This window comes from Alosa pseudoharengus, unplaced genomic scaffold (assembly GCF_046254945.1).
Source record: "Alosa pseudoharengus isolate Yale_2024_CS ecotype anadromous, Long Island Sound unplaced genomic scaffold, YU_APseudo_1.1 YU_APseudo_1.1_scf_23, whole genome shotgun sequence".
In the NCBI taxonomy this organism is placed as follows: Eukaryota; Metazoa; Chordata; class Actinopteri; order Clupeiformes; family Clupeidae; genus Alosa; species Alosa pseudoharengus.
In genome coordinates this window covers 11,350,501-11,373,978 of record NW_027468685.1, presented here as the reverse complement: position 1 = coordinate 11,373,978, position 23,478 = coordinate 11,350,501, and the positions used below count along the sequence as shown (strand labels likewise).

General features: G+C 37.9%; 1 protein-coding gene across 1 annotated transcript in view; it reads right to left on the bottom strand.

Moving 5' to 3' along the window:
• The window catches only part of gabrb4 (gamma-aminobutyric acid type A receptor subunit beta4), a 33,336-nt gene that overhangs the window by 9,227 nt on the left and 631 nt on the right, over positions 1 to 23,478 (bottom strand). The window contains exons 2-6 of the mRNA XM_076300935.1: positions 22,296 to 22,387; positions 15,775 to 15,842; positions 14,514 to 14,734; positions 7,442 to 7,524; positions 1,919 to 2,056 (exon numbers count right to left, since the gene is read on the bottom strand). Coding sequence (XP_076157050.1) covers positions 1,919 to 2,056; positions 7,442 to 7,524; positions 14,514 to 14,734; positions 15,775 to 15,842; positions 22,296 to 22,387 — 602 coding nt within the window. The remainder of the gene's footprint in view (positions 1 to 1,918; positions 2,057 to 7,441; positions 7,525 to 14,513; positions 14,735 to 15,774; positions 15,843 to 22,295; positions 22,388 to 23,478) is intronic.

Below are 23,478 nucleotides of genomic sequence, written 5' to 3'. Positions count from 1 at the left end.
CTCTTACTAAAATTATTTCTAAACAATATCTCTAATGTTAAAGACCCCACAGAGGTCATTTAATTCAGATGGTGATGCATTTCAAACTAAAACTAAAAGTTTAGGTAAGAGAAGAAGAGAGAATTAAAGGAACCGTATGTAAGAAATGTATTTCAATTAATCATAAAATGGCCCTGATATGTCACTAGACATTAAGAAATCATGTTAATTTCAAATACTTATATCACTGACAACAGTAGTCCGACCAGGATATTGTCATTTAAAAAGTGAAGTTGCAGCCCTCAACTGATGTTGATGTTGTCATGTTGTGTTTTGGCCTGATGCGCCACCCTGCACCTATCTACTAATCACGAAGTAAGTAGTGTTTCGGCATCCGGGTTTCCAGCTCTGCCAGTCAGGAGGGAGGGGGAGGGGATACACTGCTCTACAGTAATAAAGTTGAAAGTGATTGCAGTACCAGTTTTGGCCACAATCTTACATACGGTTCCATACGGTTCCTGAGAAATCTGGTGACTTTTCATATCGCTACCCTTCTCGAGGTCACCGAGTACTGCTGGTACGAAAAATTGTTTTTTTTGGGGGGGGGGGGGTTCATACCGACAGTACTCAGTGACCTTGAGAAATGGAGATCTATGTGAAAAATTGCCAGATTATAAGCAGGGATTTTACTGTATACATAAAAAATATTCATTAAGTTGTCGAGAGTTATCGAGTGGCAAATTGTTGGATACTGTCTCTCTTTTATATCAAAATTAACACAAGAACATGAGGGTAGTATAATGCCACACAGTCTACAGTAATTTTCTGTTTATTAGCCGCATTGTGTATAAGCCGCAGGACAGTGTTTTATGCAAATTAAAAGAAACAAAACCATATTAATACCATATTAACTGCCCCAGTGTATTAACCTCTTAGCTGAAGAAATTTTGCAAAATCAATGTATAAGTCGCGGCTAATAGCTGGGAAATTACTGTACAGATTAGTTTTGTAGAACACTTCTACAGAACAGAAAACATATAGCCGAATGTGTTATTATGTACAGTATGTATGTATGTCTTTTGTATAATTTGTATGGTACAGTTTCTCAATATGGCTATAGGCTGCCAGACACACTGAATGTGTACCAGCAAACTGAAACTCTTTCTAAATTATATTTATTATTGAAATCAGTGTACTATTATAATTTGAAAGGTTGATGCTCAAAAGACTAAAAAGGAAAGAATAAAAAAATTAATGGGCTCAAAATGTAATGCCAGGCATGACCAATTGGATAACTCTGCCTTCCCTTAAAAAACCTAAATTGTGATTTTCATGACATCATTCTACTACACCCTCAGACAGCTTGTCAGACGAACATCCCCACAAAGGTTACTTCTTTAAATAGCCCTGTTAGTCGTCAACTTACAATTAATTACAGGAGATTATGACAACATTAGCATTTGTGCACTTTCAGCTCTACTCTCTCCAAGCTGGCCAAGTTCTGCAGACATTATCCACCAAGCTGTGAACTTACTGCGCTGCTAAAACCTTTTCATATAACCTAATTTAGAAACATATATCCAGTCAATTAAACCAAAGAGGCTGCATTACTGGAAGATGCTGAACAAAATCGCATTTAATGTGACCAAGATAAAAAAGATGAGGTTCTCTAAATAAAATATCTGATCATTACATGGCTATTTCGTTTAAATTAAGAGAGAGAAACTATTAGGATTGGTTTATTAAAACAGGCAGAAATATGATGAACAAGGCTTCATTGCATATCTCACAATGTCATGAACTTGTGTGAGAAACACATTGTACTAAATGATTTGGATGCTCATTACTAAGTGGGGTCAATCAAACTATTGTGATCGTTCACCCGGGATCTATGGACAGTGTGTCTTATTGATTCAGGAAACCAGCCAGCACAACTTACCAGTGGTGAACTTCACCTCTCTGGATACCAGCCGTAATTCTATGATGGAGAACTGTGGGAGCTCTAACTTATCCACCCCTGTTACAGCGGTGTCACCTCCTTGCCAGAAGAACACGATATCATCGGTAGTGTATCCATCTGTAAAATAGCAAAAATACATAGGCAGATAAATAGCCTAGACTGATTTTTACATCTTTCCATAGGATTTTTGAAGATATCTCCAACGGTTGCATTCTCCTTCATGTTCAGTATTTGTTTAGTAGTAGTATTCTTGTACTCTACATATACCATAATAAAAATAAATAAAACAAATAAAAAATATTTTCTTGAGACCAAATTCCATAGGTAGCACCAACAAAGTACCAACAAATACAACCTTGGGTTCTTAATGTATTTAATGAAAGCAGAAGAAATTCATTGCAGACAGACTTTTTGCTCTGTGACAGGCTTTGCGTGTCAACGAAATTAGGGCCCTATTTGCTCCTGTGCCAATAGCTCTTGTTGTTGGGCCACAGTGCTTGTTGATCCAGGCGGACACAATCTAGACAATAATCATATTTATGTATACAGTGGACGGTTCTGAGCACTAACAGAGGAATTACAGTATTCTGGAGACTGCATGGGATGTATAACATCCACAAAAATGGTCACACCAAATGCAGCAATAAGATCTTCATATGCCGATGAACGTGAAAGCCCCCCAAAAAGGTGCTGCAGTTTAACTTTTGAGTTTGTGATATCAGGATGTGTGCTGTAACTGAAACTGAAATATTGAACTGCAATCTTGGATACAACAATGACATACAGTACATATAGGGCAATTCCATGGAAAATTTGTAAAAAAAAATTACAATTTGAAAAATTGTAACATCCATTATGCCAATAAAATGTGATGGTATGGTATGATGTGAATGATTACATGAAATTTGAGCATTTGCTATTTTTGGCTGATGAATGTAAATGAGAAAAAGGCACAAAAAATGAATGTTATCATTCACATCATACAAATGCCAAGGCATTTCACTGGCGTTATGGATGTGACAAGAAGTCAATTTTCCGTGGAATTGCCCTGTAACATTTTATCTGTACCATTCTATTTCTAAAAACAAAATGTGAGTAGGCTATTTGAAATGTGACAAATGGGAACAAAATTAAGATTCTCCACCATACCAGTGGTGTTTTTCCTTTTATTATGATATAACTGTTTATAGGATGGGTGATTTACAGCCATCTGTGGCTTTTTTCAGAATAACATTAGTTTGAATGTTCATACATAAATGTGTATTTCTTGCTGCTGGGTTACAAAAGGGGCTTTCAATATTTCACCAAATATAATATACCGATGTCTTAATAATATCAAAGGCCAGGATGTTTAAACGTACATTGTTTGCAGATCTATGCTCATCAGCTCAATAATCTCAGTATTATACATTCAGGACACTTTCCATGTTCTCAGCAAGCTACTTTATCTGGCACACAAATGCTCAATATATTTTTCTCTAGACTAATACAGTATAATCAGCCTACTATATGTAAGAGATAATGGACGACGTGGCGTTCAGTTCACAGAAAGTAATGCACATTTGAGGTTATTCTACGGCCCGGCATGCTAGCAGAAGGGCTGTTACACCTCGAAAGAATTTTAGAATTAAAAAGTCAGAAATGGTCTTAACTGTCACAATACAAAAGTAGGCTAAACAATTGTAGTGCATCTGATACAGTTCCATGGGGTCATAATGTTATGTTTTTTGTCCTTTTAGGCCTTCATAGATGATATTTCACCCATAGATTATATGGACACTCATCACAGTTGTTAACAGCTATAAATTCACCATTTGAGGTTGTTGGGCAACCTGAATGGCAATGAAATGTCATTGCCACCATGTTGATACAAATAAACATTTCCATCAGTCTTAGTTTCATTTCAGAATGCAAATCAGGAGTTAATCCATCCTCATATATAAACAAATATCTTATTCAACATAAAGCAACTTTTAGGCTTAAAATGTGTAAAAGAAACACATTTGTAGTTACTGTTCCTACTACTTGGCGAGTGCAGGGAGAAATACGCCAAGTTACATATTCGTTCATATCAGGAAAACCTGCAAAAAAGATCAAATGTGTAACCTTGCTTATTTGAAATGTTACCCTCTGTATGGGCTTCAGCATGACATTTTTCACAGATTATCGAATTCATACTGTGTAATCAATTAATTTATTCTATGTTTTATCACTAGTTTTATGAGCATTGTAACCTTTCCTGGCTTGTGTCTTACTGTCATCTTAACACCTCTACTATCCCCCCTTTTTAATTTCATTTTATTTGTCAATCTCCCTCCTTGACTTTTTTGTAAGATAGCCTTACCTGTGAAGCACTTTGGGTCAACATTGTTGTTTTAAATGTGCTATATAAATAAAGTGACTTGACTTGACTTGACTCATCAGCTGGCAATTGCACTGTAGCTTAGCCTACTCTACTGTGTCAGCCACCATAACTGCACTGCAGTATACTAAAATGACGTACCCATGTCTGGGACATTTAATCAAATAAAACCATGATCAAGAATGACTACATGGCCATAAAGGTCATGTATTATGTGTGCAGTTTTATCACTGATGTGATTGACAAAACGCACCTAATGAATTTCAATAGAGTCTAATGGATGGTAATCAGGACTGAAAAGGCTGTGTCTTGAACTGAGTCATTACAGATTGGACGAAGATGAGGAGGATGAGGAGGATGAGGAGGATGGGGAGGATGGGGAAGAAGACACAGTGATGTGGAAGCTCATTGTTTTAATACCTGAGGCTACAGATGTAGGAAACTCACAAGAATAGTTAATGTCAAAGAACATCCAATTGTAGTAGTGAGCTCACAGAAAGCATCTGCCACATCTAGGACATTTGATACTAAATAACATGCTTGTGAATATATGTAAAAGCACTGAAATAGCACTGCTTTGGAATGTTACAAATAATGTGAAACTGTGGGTTTTGTGCATATAAATTACTGTTCTTTGCAAACACAGCGCTCTCCCGTTGTTCTCTTGCTTCTTTACTTGTGGGTGCGTGATCCAGGGTACTCACAGAAAATCACAGAATGGTCGCACTCCAATAAATCTTTCTTTCTTGCTTTTAATCCATTTATAAATTACTCTGACATAAATACTTAATTAGCAAGATATTAAATGATACATATATTTATTTATGCATGGACTCTCTATACACATGTGATGGACTTAGCTGCTGGTTCATACTAATTCATTGTTATTTTTAGTTATATCTTATTTGGAACAGATACATTGGCTCTGCCCTGACAGAAGAATGTCACACCACTTGTGCCAGAGACCTCCTGCTGCTTATCAGCAATAAAAGTGTCTGCCTAAGACACAAACCGCTCCTGGATTAAATGTTTTCAGATCAGAGTGATTAGAATGGGCTTAGATAGGACTGAATTGATTTGATAAATGCGCCATCCCACTGGGATCAGTTCAGAAGAGTTTGGCATGGACAAAGAAGATGAAGTTGGACAACTTCATGTTCAATCTCCGAATAAGAGACATGGGCTGTGCAACAGTGCCATAATGCTCTCCCAGATGAATCACTGTCCGGTCCTGCAAGGCCCAAGTGGACATTGCACCTCTGAAACCAGCTCCTCCCATTCTGCCAGAGCGCTGCTGACCAACAAGAATGCTAATTACACTGCCAGCACTGTCCAATATGTCTCTGACACCCACCAGGAATCTTATACTGTCCAGCTTTGCTGCCTGCAGAAAAGCCTCTCCATGTTTTTTGTTATGTCCAGACAAGAATTTTACAATTGCCCTTTTTTAAAATCTATATATAGTATTTGATGCAAACAGTTTGTTTGGTTCTTATGCTTACCAAAATAAAAACTAAATGTGTTGCTAAATGTGTTCAAATTTCTGTCTAAATTTAAAACAAAAAAAATCTGATATGAGAAAATCTTACACAAGTTTGCTTCCAATGTATGTAAATTACTTTACAGGCAAAGAAAATGTTGTGTAAAGTTGTTCTAGAATCTGCAATGTATCCTAAAAGATTCTAATAATGGGGCAGATAACCTGAAAAATTGTGCACCTTGTGATAAAAGCATGACATTTGATACACTTATAGCCAAAGGCAGTCCAAAAAAAATGGATATTGAGCCATCGTGAATTTTCAATATGGCGGCCATGGCAGCCATTTTTCAAAATGGCCACCAGTGACAACAGTTTTCAGATCAATTTTCATGGCATGGCATATATTATGATGTTGATGATCTAGTTAGTTAAATATATTCACCATACATAATTCTTGGCAGTGTCTACATGAACAATAGTAGATTTAAGTCATAAAAAATTCAAGTTGGTGGTCATGATTTGCATGAAAATTGCAATAAATTTGCATATTAGTACGATATTGATGATCTCCTTATTGACCTAAGAACAACCCAGAAGCTTCCTTCATTCCCACGATTCAAGATGACCACACTTTCCTTACAGATGTCAGACACATATTTAAGTAGGGCTAGTTAAATTAGCTTGCTTAGCAACATTTAGTTTGACTAGTTTTTCCTCTCACAATTCTTTTTCCCCCCATGAAGTTTAAATACTGGACTAGTGTAATAACTTCACAAATCCCCCAGTCTGAAAAATTGTCTACACTATTTCATTCAATTCAATTGCTTCCCCATGGAACGATGTTACTTGACTATTGCAATGCGCCTTGTGGTCACATTTTTCATATGCTTCCCTCTAGGTCGACTTACAAGTAGATAAATAAAACTTCAATCCATATCTACAGATTAAGGAAAACCCATTTTATTGTTTTTATTGATTTCCTGTTCCACATAAGTAGTTAACATACTAAGGCCGTGCTAAGGCCGACTTTGAAATTGTGCATTGATGTTGATAGAAGACGGTTCTTGGTACGACGATATAATACTACAGACAGATGTCTGCTTTCTTGGTTGGTTACTCAACTACGGAATACAGACTTCTGTAACCTTTTCAAAAACATATTTTCCACCGCATCCCTGTATTATAGCTATCTTCCTTTTTGAAGGGTTAGGGTTTTATTTTCTTCTTTTTTAAATATAAAAATTAGACAAGAAGTTTTTGATAGGAAGGCACATGTTGTACTCTGTGAGCCTAAAGGAGACTGTTCCAAGATCATTTACTATTTGCCAGAGCATTACACAGAGGTTCCACCTGTAGCTAGTAATGTCATGGTGTCACAGGTCTCAGAAACAAGTATTTGCAGTACTAAATGGCAACACCTACTGTAACCTAACAGCCGGAATATTTAAAATTCATGATGGCTCAATATCTATTTTTTTTTTAAACTGTCTGGCTATAAGTGTACCAAATGTCACGTTTTATCACAAAGGCATTTTCAAACCATATACGTTGACTGCTTCGGCCCGAGGGAGGAAATAGAATTGTAGCAATGTTGCATAATGACGTACATAGGTTCAGTTATGAATCAAAATTTGTATCAGTTGGACAATGAAGTACTCACAGCTTTCAATCTCCAAGGTGCAGTTCTGTTCATCAAGAGGGTATCTCCTTAGATCCATCATACATGCAGCAGTGGTTGTTATTCTGGAGGTAACAAGAAATATATATAATTTAATGTTCATTGTTCAACTGTGACTGTGTGATAAGAATGAAAAGCAAGAGGTGTAGTCATTTCTGGTGAAGGGAGAGGCTAAATTAATGAAGAAAGGGAGACACTAGCAAAAGCAACGACTGAAAAAATGTTCTTAATGTGGCAAATGTTCCTATTTATTTGGATATGTTACAGGGACGTGGTGTGGGACATCTTCAAGGAAGCCAAATGAGACAAGACTAAATATGTTAACGGGCCTCCGAGAAAAAACACCACTGGTTTGTTAGCTCAAATCTGTGAGTTGAAGTTCGACTGGAACATCGTTTTTTTGTTAAATACACTGCACCTATTTCTCTTGGATTTTCAGATCCTTTGGTAATACATAACGACTCACCATTTCTCCTATTGCAACTTTGCAACCGAAAACCAAGCCTTCATCTTCTAACTTCTTCCCTGATAAGATAGCTGTTGTATCTTTATCCTACTATGTAATGGCTCTCCCTGCAAGTTGACGGTATTGTTTTCCTCATTTATCTATGTAGACGTCATAGGCTGTTTGTTCTGCTGAAACATTACTGACTAGTACCCTGGATGGACAAATGTCAAATGCACCAGATATTGGAGTGCTTAATTTATAAAATATTAGGAGCATATGATGTGGAAGATTTTTGGGCTCATTCTCTTTCTTTTTGTGGGCTCATTCTCTTAACAGGTAAATAAGCTACATTTACAAATTGCCAAATACTGATTATGCAACCAACTGTCAGTCACGCTGCAGTGACATGCTTGAAATCAGTCTCACGTAGGTTATGCATGGCTATACATACGTGTTCTTTAAACAACCATCTGCCATATTGCATTATAGATGGTAAATGAATTTGGCTTACCGCATAATAAAATTCATGAGGAAGATGAAAGAGTGAAGCATGTGGTAGTAACATGGAAAGATGTATAATGAAACATCTCTGTTACAGCACAAAGAGCGACCATGTTTGAGACATTTTTACACAGGATGTTAACAACTGCTTTAGGGTAGCCTGGCTAGCGCCACCACTTCTCAATGAGACGTGGTCTGGGAACCAAACGTTCATTTGTTCGTATTTGAAAAAAATGCCCAGATCTGTTTATTGGGTGCCACGGATGTCTATCAAATGCGTCTGTGCATAGCTCATCATCGTCTTGCTTTCCCCCCTGTTCTGTGATTGGTTCCCTATCTGAGGCAAAAATTAGGGCGGTAGTTTCCAGGCTGCCTTAGCAGCGTGAATCAAATCGCGCGCAAGGCAGCATGGGAACACCCAGGCTAGCTTTTTGGGTTTGCTGTATATGGAAATACATCCCATGCTACACTGTGTATCTGATTACCGCAGCTACAGTCAATCTTAAATTTCTTGGCTGTTGGAGAAACACAAATAACTCATCTGTTTCTCGCTGACACAGATGCAAGGTCAGCTGCTGTTTGAATTGACAGACCTTTAAAATCTACTTCAACCAGTCAGTTGAATGCATAAACAAGTAGGTGCAATATTCAAATCCCACTGTGGAATGATAAAATCTAGCTGATTGACACCTTGAGACAAAATGAGGATTATTTCTATGTATATGAAAAAATTCTGTCCTTCCTGCACATGAAAATGCTGAAGAGGGAGAAGCTTAACACACAAGTAGATTATTGATTTCTTTAGAGAGCATGATGCATGGTGTACAGTATATGGTACTAAACACTATTCCAACCTGGCTGGCATCAGTGGTCATCACATCTCTGCACAAGGTGGGGGCAGTCATAAGCACTTCCTGAGAGCTATACTTGATGATGCCAAGAGGGCTTGGGAGTGTGCCCCTGAACAAGTTATTATAACATAAACCTATTTTGAATAATGGCAGACAGCCTGGAACCACATAGCCATCATTAAAAGGGGCATAGGTGTAATGAGCCAAGTTTGATCACATGAGACTTGAGACATTGCTGCCAGCAAGCAAGCCTGTCAGGAATAGCACCAAGCCATAATTGACAAGTGTTCCTGGATTTGTTTCTGCCAATGCATTTGAAATAATTTAAGATGATCTGAAGTGGCACCTGGGTTGGAAGCAACTGTTATGTTTTTTTTGCAAGATACACTTGAACCCTAGTTTAAACTGTATAGATGTGTTTGAAGACCATTGTTTTGAAATAGCACTAAGGCTACATGGACCCATGCTGAGATAGAGCCATTAAATGTTTAGCAACATTTGAACCTGTTAGGGGTGCATTCAAAGTGGAAAATGAGAGAACACACGAATGATGGATTGGAACTGAAAGTGAAAAGCCTCACGCTGTACTGCAAGTAAGACACATGAATCAGTTTCAGTAACAGATCCAGAACAGACCTGATGTTCTTTTCGGGATACAAGGTTTCTAAAACTGCCGAGGGTGACTCGGAAACCTTGCACACACTCATATCACGGAATGACCTCCTTGAACCAATTAACCTAAAGGTGGTCACTCCACTGAAGCAGCTATTTTGTCTGTGCCAGAAGCCTTAATGGCAGCCAGAGTTGCAGCTCGGTCCTCACTACTCATCTTGCTTGACTTATTGGCAGCTTTTGACATGGTCAACCACCACATCCTACAATCCATACTCTCAAAACATGGGCATCTCAGGGAAAGCACACTGCTAGTTAAAATCCTACCTCACTGGGTGATTGTTCAATGTGTCTTTGCTAGGACAAACATTTGCATCTCACTGCATCACCACAGAGGTGCCCCAAGGCTCAGTGCTGGGGCCCCTTCTCTTTTCCATATACACATCACTTCCCTGGGCCTGATTATCCGCTTGCACAGCCTCTTAAATCACTGCTACGCAGATGATAACTCTATCTGTCATTCCCACCTGACAACTCCATGGTCTTGGCATGGATCTCGGATTGTCTCTCTGACATGAGGAAACCACATGGAGGAAGGAACATCATGTCCAATTAAACCTCGGACCGAAACCGAAGCCAAACAAATTATACACAACATCAACATCAAAATTGAATCCTTAAGTCTTGCTCCTACCAAGGTTGTTCGGTGTTCGGTGTTATGATTGATGACCAGCTGATCTTTTCTGACCATGTCACCTCAGTGACCCATGGCACTTTTCAATTTAGGAAAAATATGGCCGTACCTAATCCAACATGTCACCCACCTAAGATCATGGTTATTTCTTGCCTTAACTACTCTAACACTCTCCTAACAGGCCTTCTGGTGATGAAACTGCTGGTTTTCAATCAACCAAAAGGGGCACCTGTTATCCCCTTTTTCATTGACCTCCACTTACTACCCTTAGCTGCCTGCATAAAATTCAAATCACTAATGCTTGCCTACAAAGTGATTGCTGGGTCTGCTCCCACTTACTTAAGTGCTCTCATAAAGCCTTATGTTACTTATGCTGTGTTCCTCCAAGGAATGTCGTCTGGTACTGCCTCCCCAACACACACGGCAATCCAGACTATTTTTATTTGTTGTTATAAATAAAATACCAAGAGCCACAGTAGGAGTGTCCCTCTCTATCTTCAAGAAGCTCTTGAAGACTCAACTCTTTCTGAGAGTACCTCCTGTCCTTACATATCTAACAACCCTAACCCTAACCTAACAAGCACTTACCATGCATTACCCTTATCCTCTCCTTTAAAAATCTAAATCTAAAAATCGCTATCTTACACTACTTAAAAAGCATTACGCCACTGACCAAGAAAAACCTGGTCTATAGCAATATGAAGCACAGCCGAAGATGCACTGTCACGAAATGTAAGATTATATTATTAGTGCACATCACCAGCCTCAGTGCCCACAACTGAAACTAGACACACCATGACACAATTAAAGTGACGAGGAAACAGATTGCAAATGCCAGCATTACAAAATGCAGAATTTAACTGCACTACAGATGCTTCCAAAGACAGCTGACAGGCTAGTAGTGGAAGTCAAAGTAAGTCTTATAGAGTCATGACACATCAGACTGACAAGGTTCAATCAGTAGGGGAACATTGGGTTTTTATGTCAACGTTTTCAGATGTTTTCGGATATTTTCTAAGTCGCTGTCCACATGATGAAAATGCAAAGCCAATGTTTTCAAATGAATATGATATCAACACAAATCATTCCATTTCAGGAGCTCAAAAACACCAGAATAGTGTGGACGAGAGGCACATGAAACAAAAGTCTTTCAGATTCAGGGCCCTATCTCAGGGTCATCTAAAACGCATGGTTACTTGTGAATAGCTTAGGGGTTTGTCCAGTCCACATTGGGGGAGGTTTTGTTATCAAACATTGTCAAACGTCGGACGCCGGGTGCAACTGATTATGTTTCTTAATCAGTCATGGGTGTGTTTTGGGCGTAACATCCTTTAAACCAATGAAAATGATATCTGTCATTCCCTTTAACAGCAAGCAGCGCAACTTCAAACAGCGCATCGGTATTTTGATAGTCAGCGGCGCATTTGAAGGAAAATAGGGTCCATAAACAAAAACATGTGGGGTGGGTGTGGATGTAGCCTAAATGAGGATGTAATTATTTGCAAATTGCAAAAACGCATTGTGCACATTCAATTTAAAATCGTTAGCATATGACTGAAATTAGAAAAAAAGAAAGAAAACAAAAAGTTAACTTGATAGATAAGGGATAAGATATGGATATGAGATAGATACAATATGGAGATAAATTGATTATTTTATTGATCCTCAAAGGGAAAAATGTGCCCCTATAAGCTACATTTGATGCCATGCAGACTTGCTATGCTAGCCTTTTAACAGGCTACATACATGTTACAGATGTTTCGTAATAGTCTACATTTTTGTGGGTAATGAGGTTTTGCTCACTTATTATGACCGCCGCTTCGCTGCGCGGCGGTCATATAGGTTTAGTCAGAATTTTTTTTTTTTTTTTTTCGCATGCCCAAATTTCCGTCAATGAGTCCCGGGACACTGAAAGACCGGGGTACACGAAACTTGGTGGGCATGTAACCCCACATGGATAGCATGGAACCATCGTTTTTCGTTTTGATCTGTAGCCCCCCCGCTGGACTGGACCCCCCGAAAGGAGAATATCTCGAAAACCGTAGGGTTTAGGAGGACCATTTTTTTTTGTATGTTGATCTCAAGGGGCCATGTCAACCCATTCCATAACCACTCATTTCATGTATAGCGCCACCTAGTTAAACACAAAAAAGTAAAAATTAGGTGTTGTAATTGAAGGTATCTGTGACCTAACATAGTCAAAACTGCACGAAATTGGAAGTGTAGGATCACTATGACACCCTTTGTATGCACGCCAAATTTTGTGGAATTCCGTTCATGGGGGGCCACACAATAAATTAATTTATGTTACTATACACCAACTGGCCTGTAGGTGGCCGGAGACAGTTTTCTGTGAATATCTCGAGAACCGTAGGGCCTAGGAGGTCCACCTTTTTTATGTATGTTGGTCTTAAGGGGGCATGTCAACCCATCCCATTACCACTTATTTCATGTATAGCGCCACCTAGTTAAAAATTAAAAAGCAAAAAATTAGGTGTTTTCATCACAATATCTCTGGCTGACAAGGTCAAAACTGCACGAAATTAAAAGTGTATTTGCACGAAATTAAAAGTGCATTATGACACCCTCCGAATGCATGCCAAGTTTTGTGTACTTTCGTTCATGGGGGGCCTTACAATAAAATAATTTATGTGTACATTTAGTGACGTACACCAACAAGGATTCCCGGGACACTGAAAGACTGGGGTACACAAAACTTGGTGGGCATGTATCCCCACATGAATAGCATGGAACCGTCATTTTTCGTTTTGATCTGTAGCTCCCCTGCTGGACTGGACCCCCCGAAAGGAGGGTAGGGCAGACACAGTTCTCTGTGAATATCTTGAGAACTGTAGGGCCTAGGATGACCATTTTTTTCCGTATGTTTGCCTCCAGGGGTCATGTTAACCCATTTCATGTGCACACATGTGCACAAACAGATACACACACACACACACACACACATACATTCACAGTAATCATACGTATGACACATACTCACACAGTAGACATATGTACGGGCACATACGCAGGCACACACACAAGCACGCACACACACACACACACACCCACACACACTCACACACACACACAACATAAACATAACACAAACAATCAAGAATTTCTCAGAATTATGAACAGGCAAGATGGAGGTGGGGTTGTATAAAATTCATTTTACATGTGAAATCTATGAACTAATCATGTTTTGGTACTTGTTGTCTAGCAGATACCAGTGAGAATTGAGTGTGGATAATGTAATTTAGTGAGACAGTTAGAATCATATAGGCCTTTCAGCGTGATTTCTTTTTGTGGAAAAAATTTGCTGGACTGGGCGGCGGTCATATTTTGTACCGCTCTGCGGTACATCTAGTTACCATTAAATTTGAGAGCATCATTATTTTGTATTTTATATAAGTATATTGCGTTGCTAAAATGTAACCAGTACATTTCAAATTTACAATTCTTTCCAGACATCGAACCAGCAAGAAAAACATCCTAGGGGAAAACCCCCATCCCCAACTTACATGTATTGTTATGGCTAGTATAGCTAACTAAATCCTGCATCTTGTGTCAACAATTGCACATATACTGTTGTCAATTACTGTAAAAATACCGCAAAACACTAGGGCCACCAAATCATGAAAACAAAAATATCCATTTACAACATAATGAGGCTTTAAGGGAATTTCTCCCCTCCTTGCATAGAAAAATAAAATACAATCGTATTTCATATTTATATGTATATATTCGTAAGTATATTCATATTTCTACAATATTATTGAGGGTTAGATTAAAAGCTGCAACAATGACATGACTGCTTGTCAACATGGTAAGTTGAAAATTAGAGCAAATTTAAATGGCAGATGATTGAATAGCTTAAAACGAGCCTACTGAAAACTGTCAATAAGATTTGACATCAGCTGAATTGATATTTTCGTGATTTCTTACCTTAGGCCATATAAAACGGTACCATCTGGATGGAGACGTATCATACGATTCTTTACGGTCACCCCATGGAGAAACGACTTCTTGTCATTGAGGAAATAGGTGTCAGGGAGCCAAAGTTGGTCTGCCACACGGTTATCCAAAGTCAAGTTAAGTTCCATCTCTGTATAGGCAAGTCGCTTATCTCGCCAACTTTGTTGAAAATACATCGTGATGGTATAATCCTGATAGGGAGAAGAAGACATTTTGATTTGACCTAAGAGTACAATTACATAATTTAGAGGCAACATCACAATCAAGCATCTATGCTTTCACAATTAATCACATGAATGATGAAAAAATGCAAGATTGCCAACGTACTTTTGATAATGCATCATCTATTGTATAGCTATATTATTCTTCAAACTACATTATTCATAATACACATACACATGATAATATCAAAATGAATCCAAAGACCGTAACTATCTACTTTACATCCATTAATTCATGTAATTATTGTTTTCATATGCATTTGCAATACGGATGCACCGATATACACCGATGTATCAGCCAACATCGGTATTGACCAATATCAGCCTTGTTGACTGTAAGGAATTCGGCAAATTTATATGACATTTACTGATGGCAGTGGCTGATGTTTATCTGTTATGTTGCATCAATTCTGTACTAGGTAAATGTTGCTCTATTCATATTTGAGAATTTGGTCAACTAAGGATTAGTACACAAAGTTTTGGTGCTACTGATGTTAATTGTGCTAACTTGTCAACTCTATGTACAGTGCACCTGACATGTCTTTATTATTCATCTTTCATATGACACACATATTGGCAATGTAGTTTACTTGTCTGCACCATTTTGCAGGGTTATAATGCATTTTTATTTACAAAGACTGAATTGTTGCAGCGAATTACCATAATTACTTCAGTCATAGCTTTCTCAATGTATGTTTTGAAAACAAAATGTACTATTTAACATTTTGAATATGTTGTCTTGTGTTTGTTCCATGACATACCCATTCACAGGTCCCTGATGAACACACTAGGGCATTTAACTTCCATACTTAAAAACAATAAAAAGCTTTGGAATCTGCCTACAGTTTTTTTTTTTACTTCACAAGCAATTGTTGAATGTAGCACAGAGTGCAATTTATATGCAACATGGCCAACAAGAACACAATAGATTAAAATGAATGAATGTGTATCTCTAACATCTTTATTGCAATGAATAATGGAAACATTTGTCAAAATGCTTTTAAGCTCACCATGTTGACTTCTGAGATTGAGTCAATACTGGCAATATTGATGCTCATTCCTACAACAACCGGAGAACCTGTGGTAAGACAAACAAAGAGATATTCAGTAAAGACACATACTGTACATTTTTAAAAAAAAATCTAGGAGGCAGATTTCTGAGATCACGAGGGATCATAAGTCTTGCTGGTGATCTTTAGGAATTAGGCTTGACAGATACTGATGAAATTAGACACCAGTCCAGATCCAACAGCTACCAGACAGGGAGTGTAAAGTAAACAATAGGTAAAAAGTCCACACCCATACACATTTTATCCAAGCTGCTAGGTCTCTGTTGGAATCTCAGGGGGATTTTTTGGTACATGAATTTGTTTTTTACCTAAATGATGTGATAAAAAGGAATCCTGCCCTGGCCATCTGCTCAATTTACATCTGCAGTCTGAGTAACTCTGTAAATCTACTTGGGAGGTGTGTAATCCCTATATGTGAGGCGATCTGGCAAAATGAGTCACAGTGACCCAAAATTCAAAATTGAGATTTTAGTATCAATGGACAGAGGACACAGTAAGCATTAAAACAATATCCTGGTCAAAGTCATATCACAAATCGTTGTCAAGATATAGCATTTGGATTATGGCATCCCACCAACTTTTTCCAATTAAAAAACTGAGAAAATTGAATTTACAGGTTGCAGGCAGGTACAGCAGGTAGTATTTTTTGGTAGGAATTAAAAATGGTGTAACTACACGTTTTTGTCTTGACTATAAAACTTAAAAAAAAAAAATATATATATATCTTCAATCGCTTTTGAAGTAATCGGCCTGTATCTCAAAAAAATAGAATGTGCAACTTGTGACTCATTTTGTCAGATTGGGTCACATATTAAATAGGAAAAAGTGAGATACATAAATCTGTGTCATCTGCAGCTATACATGTTACTTTCTATAAAATTATGAGTCAGAGTAAAATGCAGGGGACTGAGGACTGAACCATGTGGTACCCCATTTGAATTTCTAACACAAATGGGGTCTGACTGAAAAATTAAATTTAAGAAGCCAAATGCTAAATAAGCACTACAGTGGGTTACAATCAAACTCTTGGTTGGAAATACATTGCAGAGCATGACAGCTAGACTATAGAGCAAGTGTTAAGTTAATTACTAGTGGGTGGCAAGAGGAAGGCCACTATGTGGAAAGGCAAATATACACCAATAGAACAAAAGCCCAAGTAGAATGTTGAATGATTACACAAGATCCCCAAAACACAGAATATCAGCAAATGAAAGTGTGTCAACAATAATGATACATTTCCTTAATAACATATCATAACTATTTTCTTCTATGATTATATCTCCATATGCCATCTTTCTAAGAGCAATGCTAGCTTGTGGTAGCTCACCACCGCTAACTAGCTCTGTCTTCCATTTCAGCCATTTCACATAGCTTCACTGCAATTTTACAAAATGGATTCAATGAATATTAGTGGCAATGACATGACAACACTTTGAAAAAAATAACTTATTTTTGGGTGTCAACTGACTGCATTTTTTGAGGAATTTCTTGCCGTTGAAATGCAGTGCAGTTTTTTGGACATGAAAAAAGTGCAGTACAATATATATACTTTGCTTTTTTCATGTGCATTTAATGCAGTATTTTGGAGCGCCTACCATCAAACTTTACTTTTGATGTGTTGTTTAAGAGATGCTGCTCATGGGCTGTTTGCTAGAGGAAGGAACATGTCTTAAGAGCTTTTCCTTGCAATAATAGACATGGGCAAACAGTGTTTTTAATGGTACATGGAAATATTACCATTTAGGCTAGTTATCCCTCCAGTACATACAATTTTGTTACTATTCTGGAATGCATTGTGGCGTGTGTCAAAACACTACTTGTTCATCTGACCGAGATGATTACACAATTTAGGGGTTTTACTCGTTGACAAGATTTAGTGCTAGCTGTTGGCAGCAGTTGTTCATCTTTAGATGGTTATCCATATCAGACATGTTCTTATTTTTCTAATGGAACTTTATGATGTGGGAGTCTTAGAGCTATGCTATTAAACCTTTTGAAAGAAAATCTGGTTTGAAGCGCTAATGCTAACAATATGAGAAACCAAAAAAATCAAATACCCTGACCTTCAACACACATAGAAACTACAATGCAGGAGGGCTCAAAGATGAAAGCATGATAAACCTGATATATTGTTCTGCCATTTTTATCCACCACGGCATGAAATGTTTAAGCAGTGTAGATTAGAACATGCTTCTATTAGTCGTTTCATTAAAAGTCTTTAAAATAAAAATTTAAAAAATTAATAATGAAATAAATAGAAACAAACAAAAAAAGACCATTCTTACATTGTGTGCTGAGCTCAACCTTCCTCTGGTAGCTATGTTAAATTGTCCTCTCAGGGACTGGTCTTCTCTTATCTCTTCTTGAGCTGTATCTAGGCTACCCTCCTGTCTCTCTCGGTTGTGTTTGCTTCATCTGTTTTCTCTGTCTTGCAGCTCTCCTTGTTGTCTTACTTGCAACTCAGTTGCTCACTTTGTCTGCCTTCTGTCCTGGTCGGATGTGACTGCATTCATTTAGATTGCACAGCAAAAAAACGGCACTGTAACTCTGGGCTATATACCAGCATGTTAGTCATCAGTCTACGATGCCTCTGTTCCATCAATATATAGCCAAATGTTATATAACATACTATTCATCAGAAATAATGGAGGGAGGGGGGGAGGGGTTAAATCATTAAAATCTAAAGATATAAATGATCTACACCAGCCCATTGTTAGCAAGCAAAATGGCACATCAGGAACAATCATTTTCAAATTCATTATAAAACATAATATAATTAGGAGATTGTTGAAAGTTGAAAAAGGCAGGAAACAGTTGCTCACGATGAGTGCTTTACTTGCAAAGTCTGTAATGTTCTTTTGGCAATGTCTGGCATGCATCTTAACTCAAAGGTACATTTTAGACAAGTAGCATCTATATAAATTACATTTTGTTAAAACAATGTTATTGATTAACAAGCTATTTTGTTGGTATAACACAACTGAGGTTGCTACTAAAATTCTCATGTGGGGCCAGATGTAGTGTGATGTCTAGAAGCAAGGTCTACATTTTGGAACACACACTAAGCTGTCTTTCCGTAAAAAAACCACTAAAGTAAAAAAGCACCAAATGCTCTGAATGGTTGTCTACAATACACTACCGGTCAAAAGTTTGGGGTCACTTAGAAATTTCCATTCCACTCCATTATATACTGTACAGAATATCAACTGAGATCAGTTGCATTGTTTTTTTTTTTAATCAGGGCAGCAGTTCTCAGATTACATGCTTACATAATTCAAAAGGGTTTTCGACTGTTGTAGAAAGAAATGGCTGATCTTTAGTGCAATATCTACATTGCCCATTATCAGCAACCATTCATCCAATGTTCCAAAGGCACATTCTGTTTAATAATCTGATATCATTTTAAAAGGCTAATTGAGAAAACATTGGAGAACCCTTTTGCAATTATGTAAGCATATAATGTAATCTGAAAACTGCTGCCCTGATTAAAAAAAACAATGCAACTGATCTCACCTGGTATTCTGTCTATAATGGAGTGGAATGGACAGTGTAGATGCAATATATGTATCTGCAAGGCATCTGGTTGACTGGGCAACTGCTGCTTGGTAAATTAACAGTGTCAGAGTAGGTTATGTTACTATAACCTAAAGTGCTGTCTGTGCACTATGAGAAGTAGGACTTCCTTATCAAAGAAGAGAAATGTTATTTCACTTCTAGCACCATTTTTTAGTTGCTGAATGTGTAGCCTATACAATCTATACAGAACTCATATAGTTACAGTACTTATTTCGTCACTGTGTAATCTATATATTTAGGGAAAACTTGAGTCTTGAACATTAGTCAAAAGGATTCAAGGATTTTACTCAAAAGGATTGTACATGCAAAGGATAGATTGTGATGATAAATGGCTTTAGTCCCTTAAAGAGCCCTATGGAATGGTTCAATTAGTTTCCATGATGTAAACAACAAACTAACTTAATATTTTCCAATCATTTATACAGTATTATAGCAGCAGTAAGGAGATTTGCAGGACACTGGCAACCTAACTACCAAAGAGACAAACAAAGTCTTATAGACCAACAACAGCACAGTTTAGCTGTAAACATTACTTTCCCACAAAGTATAGCAATGGAATGTTCTAGTAAAAGGTAACTTTTTGAAAAGAGGCTTACTATTTTAAAGGTAAAATAAGATCTATCCTCCATCTACAATGCCCATTGACCCATGAACTTTTTGTATCATAGAAACAGGAAAGACGGATAGCACTGGGTCTATTGCTTATATAGACATAAAAAATAGATCCATATTTTCTTGGTCTTAGCTGACAACTGATATTGAAAATCTAAATTTTTGGTCTAATCAGTATATTTTCATTGTCTGTTTGAAATATACTGTACAGTGCATGAAAAGTAGGCTATTCAACTCCCCTGAAAGTCAGCAACCTTTCTCATGGCAGAAGAAGCCAAAATATTCTTACACAGGCAGGTTTTTTATTGCAGACAACATTCTCTAATATGTCCAGGACATTTCCAAAGATAAGTTATTTCTCTCCTAACATTAAAACAAACTCAAAACCTGGTATATGCAAGTAATCACACCACTGTGCTTTGGAGCTCCAAATTCACAGATGACACAGTGATGCCACTTATTTGATGACATCTTATCTTAACTTGCCACTACGCACCAGTGCTTAAAGTAGAGATGTTCTGTTCATAAAAATCACTCACGGTCATTTGCAACAAATAAAGCTTATTATTATTATTATTATTATTATTATTATTATTATTATTATTATTAATAAATCTAACACCGTTACACCAATGCCTTGAAATAACACCATCCCTGTAGTGAAATATGGCAGTGGTAACATCATGTTGAAGGGATACTTTTGATCTGTAGGAAATTCAAAACATTTCAGAATTAATGGGATAATGAATGGAAAATGTTCTACACAATATCACAGGAGAACCTGTTGTAAAGCTTGTGCTTGGAAGATGGTTTCCCACCCATTAGGACAGTTAATCAAGGCACAAGGCCAAAGCAGCAATGGAATGCTTCAAAATTATTAAACTACATTTTCTTGAATGGCCCAGTCAAAGCCCTAATCAAAATCCTTCAAAAAATCTGTGTACTACAGTCGAGAGGTGCCATTCCACCAACCTATAATTAATATTTGTACCAAAAGGAATGAGGGGGGAAATGCTGCATATCAACATGCAAACCAGATATGGACTCAGTTCAAATGGTATTGCAATAAAACTGTAAAGTATTAATGCTTTTTGGTCATTTTTGTGTACAAATTATATATTGTAGCGTGCAAGGGGGTAGTACACTTCTTTATGTGTGTGTGATGTAATAAGCTCCCAGAATGCAGTACAAATGTGTTGTGAGGACGTAAATGTTTAATTCTCTGTAAGTGTTCAGTGTACTTAGCCTGTAAAAATCCAACTCATTCACAAAGTGAATAGAGTCAGGTGACTCTAGATTGGGAAACACTTGCATCGGGACAGGTACTAGCTGTTGCTGCTTTTATTTATCACAATAAGTTTTGGTTTCGTCTTCCCCTCTCGTTACTGATTGGCCTGACATTTTTCTTGTCTGAGGAAAACTGTTATAAACTGTGGTGTTTCAGACTAGATCTCCCTGAAAGGAGATTTACAGTAAGTGGGTGGGGTCATGGACGGATTATGAACTTTCGGGCCCCTGGGCCCAGATGTATTAAGGGCCCCCCACTAATTGTCGCATATGTTGGAATGGGGTTTGGGGGTCCTCCCCCAGAATTTTTATTTGTTTGATGTGATTTCCTGCATTTTAGAGATGGCCAATACTATATTCAATCAGATTCATAGCCTACATCCTGATTTGTTGATATTGAGGCAATGATTCCATGCAAAAGCTTGGGCTTCAGGGCCCCCTGACCCCTTGGGCCCCTGGGCCTGGGCCCGGTAGGCCCATGCAGTAATCCATCCCTGGGTGGGGTCAGGCTAGTGTGTACTACCATTGTCATTCCATACGCTCACTTGTAAAGTGTGCTTTAACAACGTCAAATACCAAATACTATTGTGTAGGCCTACGATTCATGAACAGTAGGACAAACAAATCCTATGGGTGTATGATGTGACCTCTTCAGTTATGTGGTTGTAAACCTGGTGAAAATGCAAAACACTATGTTCATTTCATTTTAATATCACAAATAACAAACAATGCTTAAATCTTCACAGTTAAGCATCAGCAAGTTTGAGTATTGTACAGGTCAGCCTCTAGCACAGATTTCCTGAATTCCCAGTGGACAAAATCAGCAAACCTGTGGTGTTTTAGCTTTAGTCAGTAAAAGTCCAAAGAGTCAAACATGCTGCTGATCCAAATATACTCATTCAGAGAAGTAAGCATAAAAGCAATCAATTTTATGTTGACTGATGGATTCTGAGACAAAGTTCTCAACACATTACTGGGTGACCTACCTCCAAAATCTGGTCTTAGGCGGATGTCATATCCCTTTAGCAATTTGTCCACTGTCCTCTTTGCCACAGATATTCCGGTCTTCTCATTGGGACTGGTAGGAGCAGGGAGAGACCGGTTAGTGTGGCCAAGTTAATAATATTTCAGTTTTAAGCACCTGTGAGGGTGGCAGGCTGGAAGTCAGAACACGCCCATTTGATTAAGCATGTATGCATTTGTGGGCTGTAGATTTCCAACATGTCACACAGAGGAACATAAAACACCTTTTGCACATCCATTTAAAAAATATATATTACAGGGGGGAAAAAAACATCTCAGTAGGCCTAGGCAACGCCAGTTTCAGTATGGTGTGTTAGGTAGGAAAATAAGGTCATTTCGTTGATCCTACTGCAGATAGCAGTGACCAATGAGAACATTGAAGAAAATGATTTCAATATATGCCTCTGCCTTCTAATATTTTAGTTCAACAATTCGCACTGGCATGCGCAAACAACGCATGCTCACTGCTTAATATATGTTAGTTTATTACGACTAAATTGCTTATAGCCTATTGGTTCGCTGGATTTCTCACAGGGGTCCTCACCACCCCTTTGCGATTTCGGTTGCGATAATTTGCAACTGGTTGATCACTGCAATTTAGGTCATTCATGCCTATGTAAACTGTATGTAAATCTATCTACCAGATTAAGGGAGTATTACAAACCCTTCAAATCCGTTTACCGAAGTATTCCCTTATAGGTTAAGTTAAAATGGAAGACACATGTTTTTGTAATCAATCACCAGCCAGCCATCATGATAATTGTCAGTAGGCTACAACTGTATGTTTCGTGACATGGTTTCATCCGTGATTCATGGGCTAACTCAGCTCATATTAATAATTGCCATGAGGGAAAAACAGGTTTAGACAGCCGACTAATAATAATGACCAATAATTCTCCACGTGTGTGCGCGCGCGTGAGCGCCAGTGTGCGAGCAAGCGCGCGCACCCTGTAATTTAGTGTTAACTTATCACTGATCAATCTGTGACACGTTAGACCTCGAGATTCAAATACAAATGTTATACATATGACTATTCACAACCAAACATAGTTTGTTCATACTACACGGTAATGTGTGTGGTTGTAGACATAGGACTAAATGTGTTCACACACACTGGCTGGTCGAGCGAGAGAGAAAAGGAGAGAG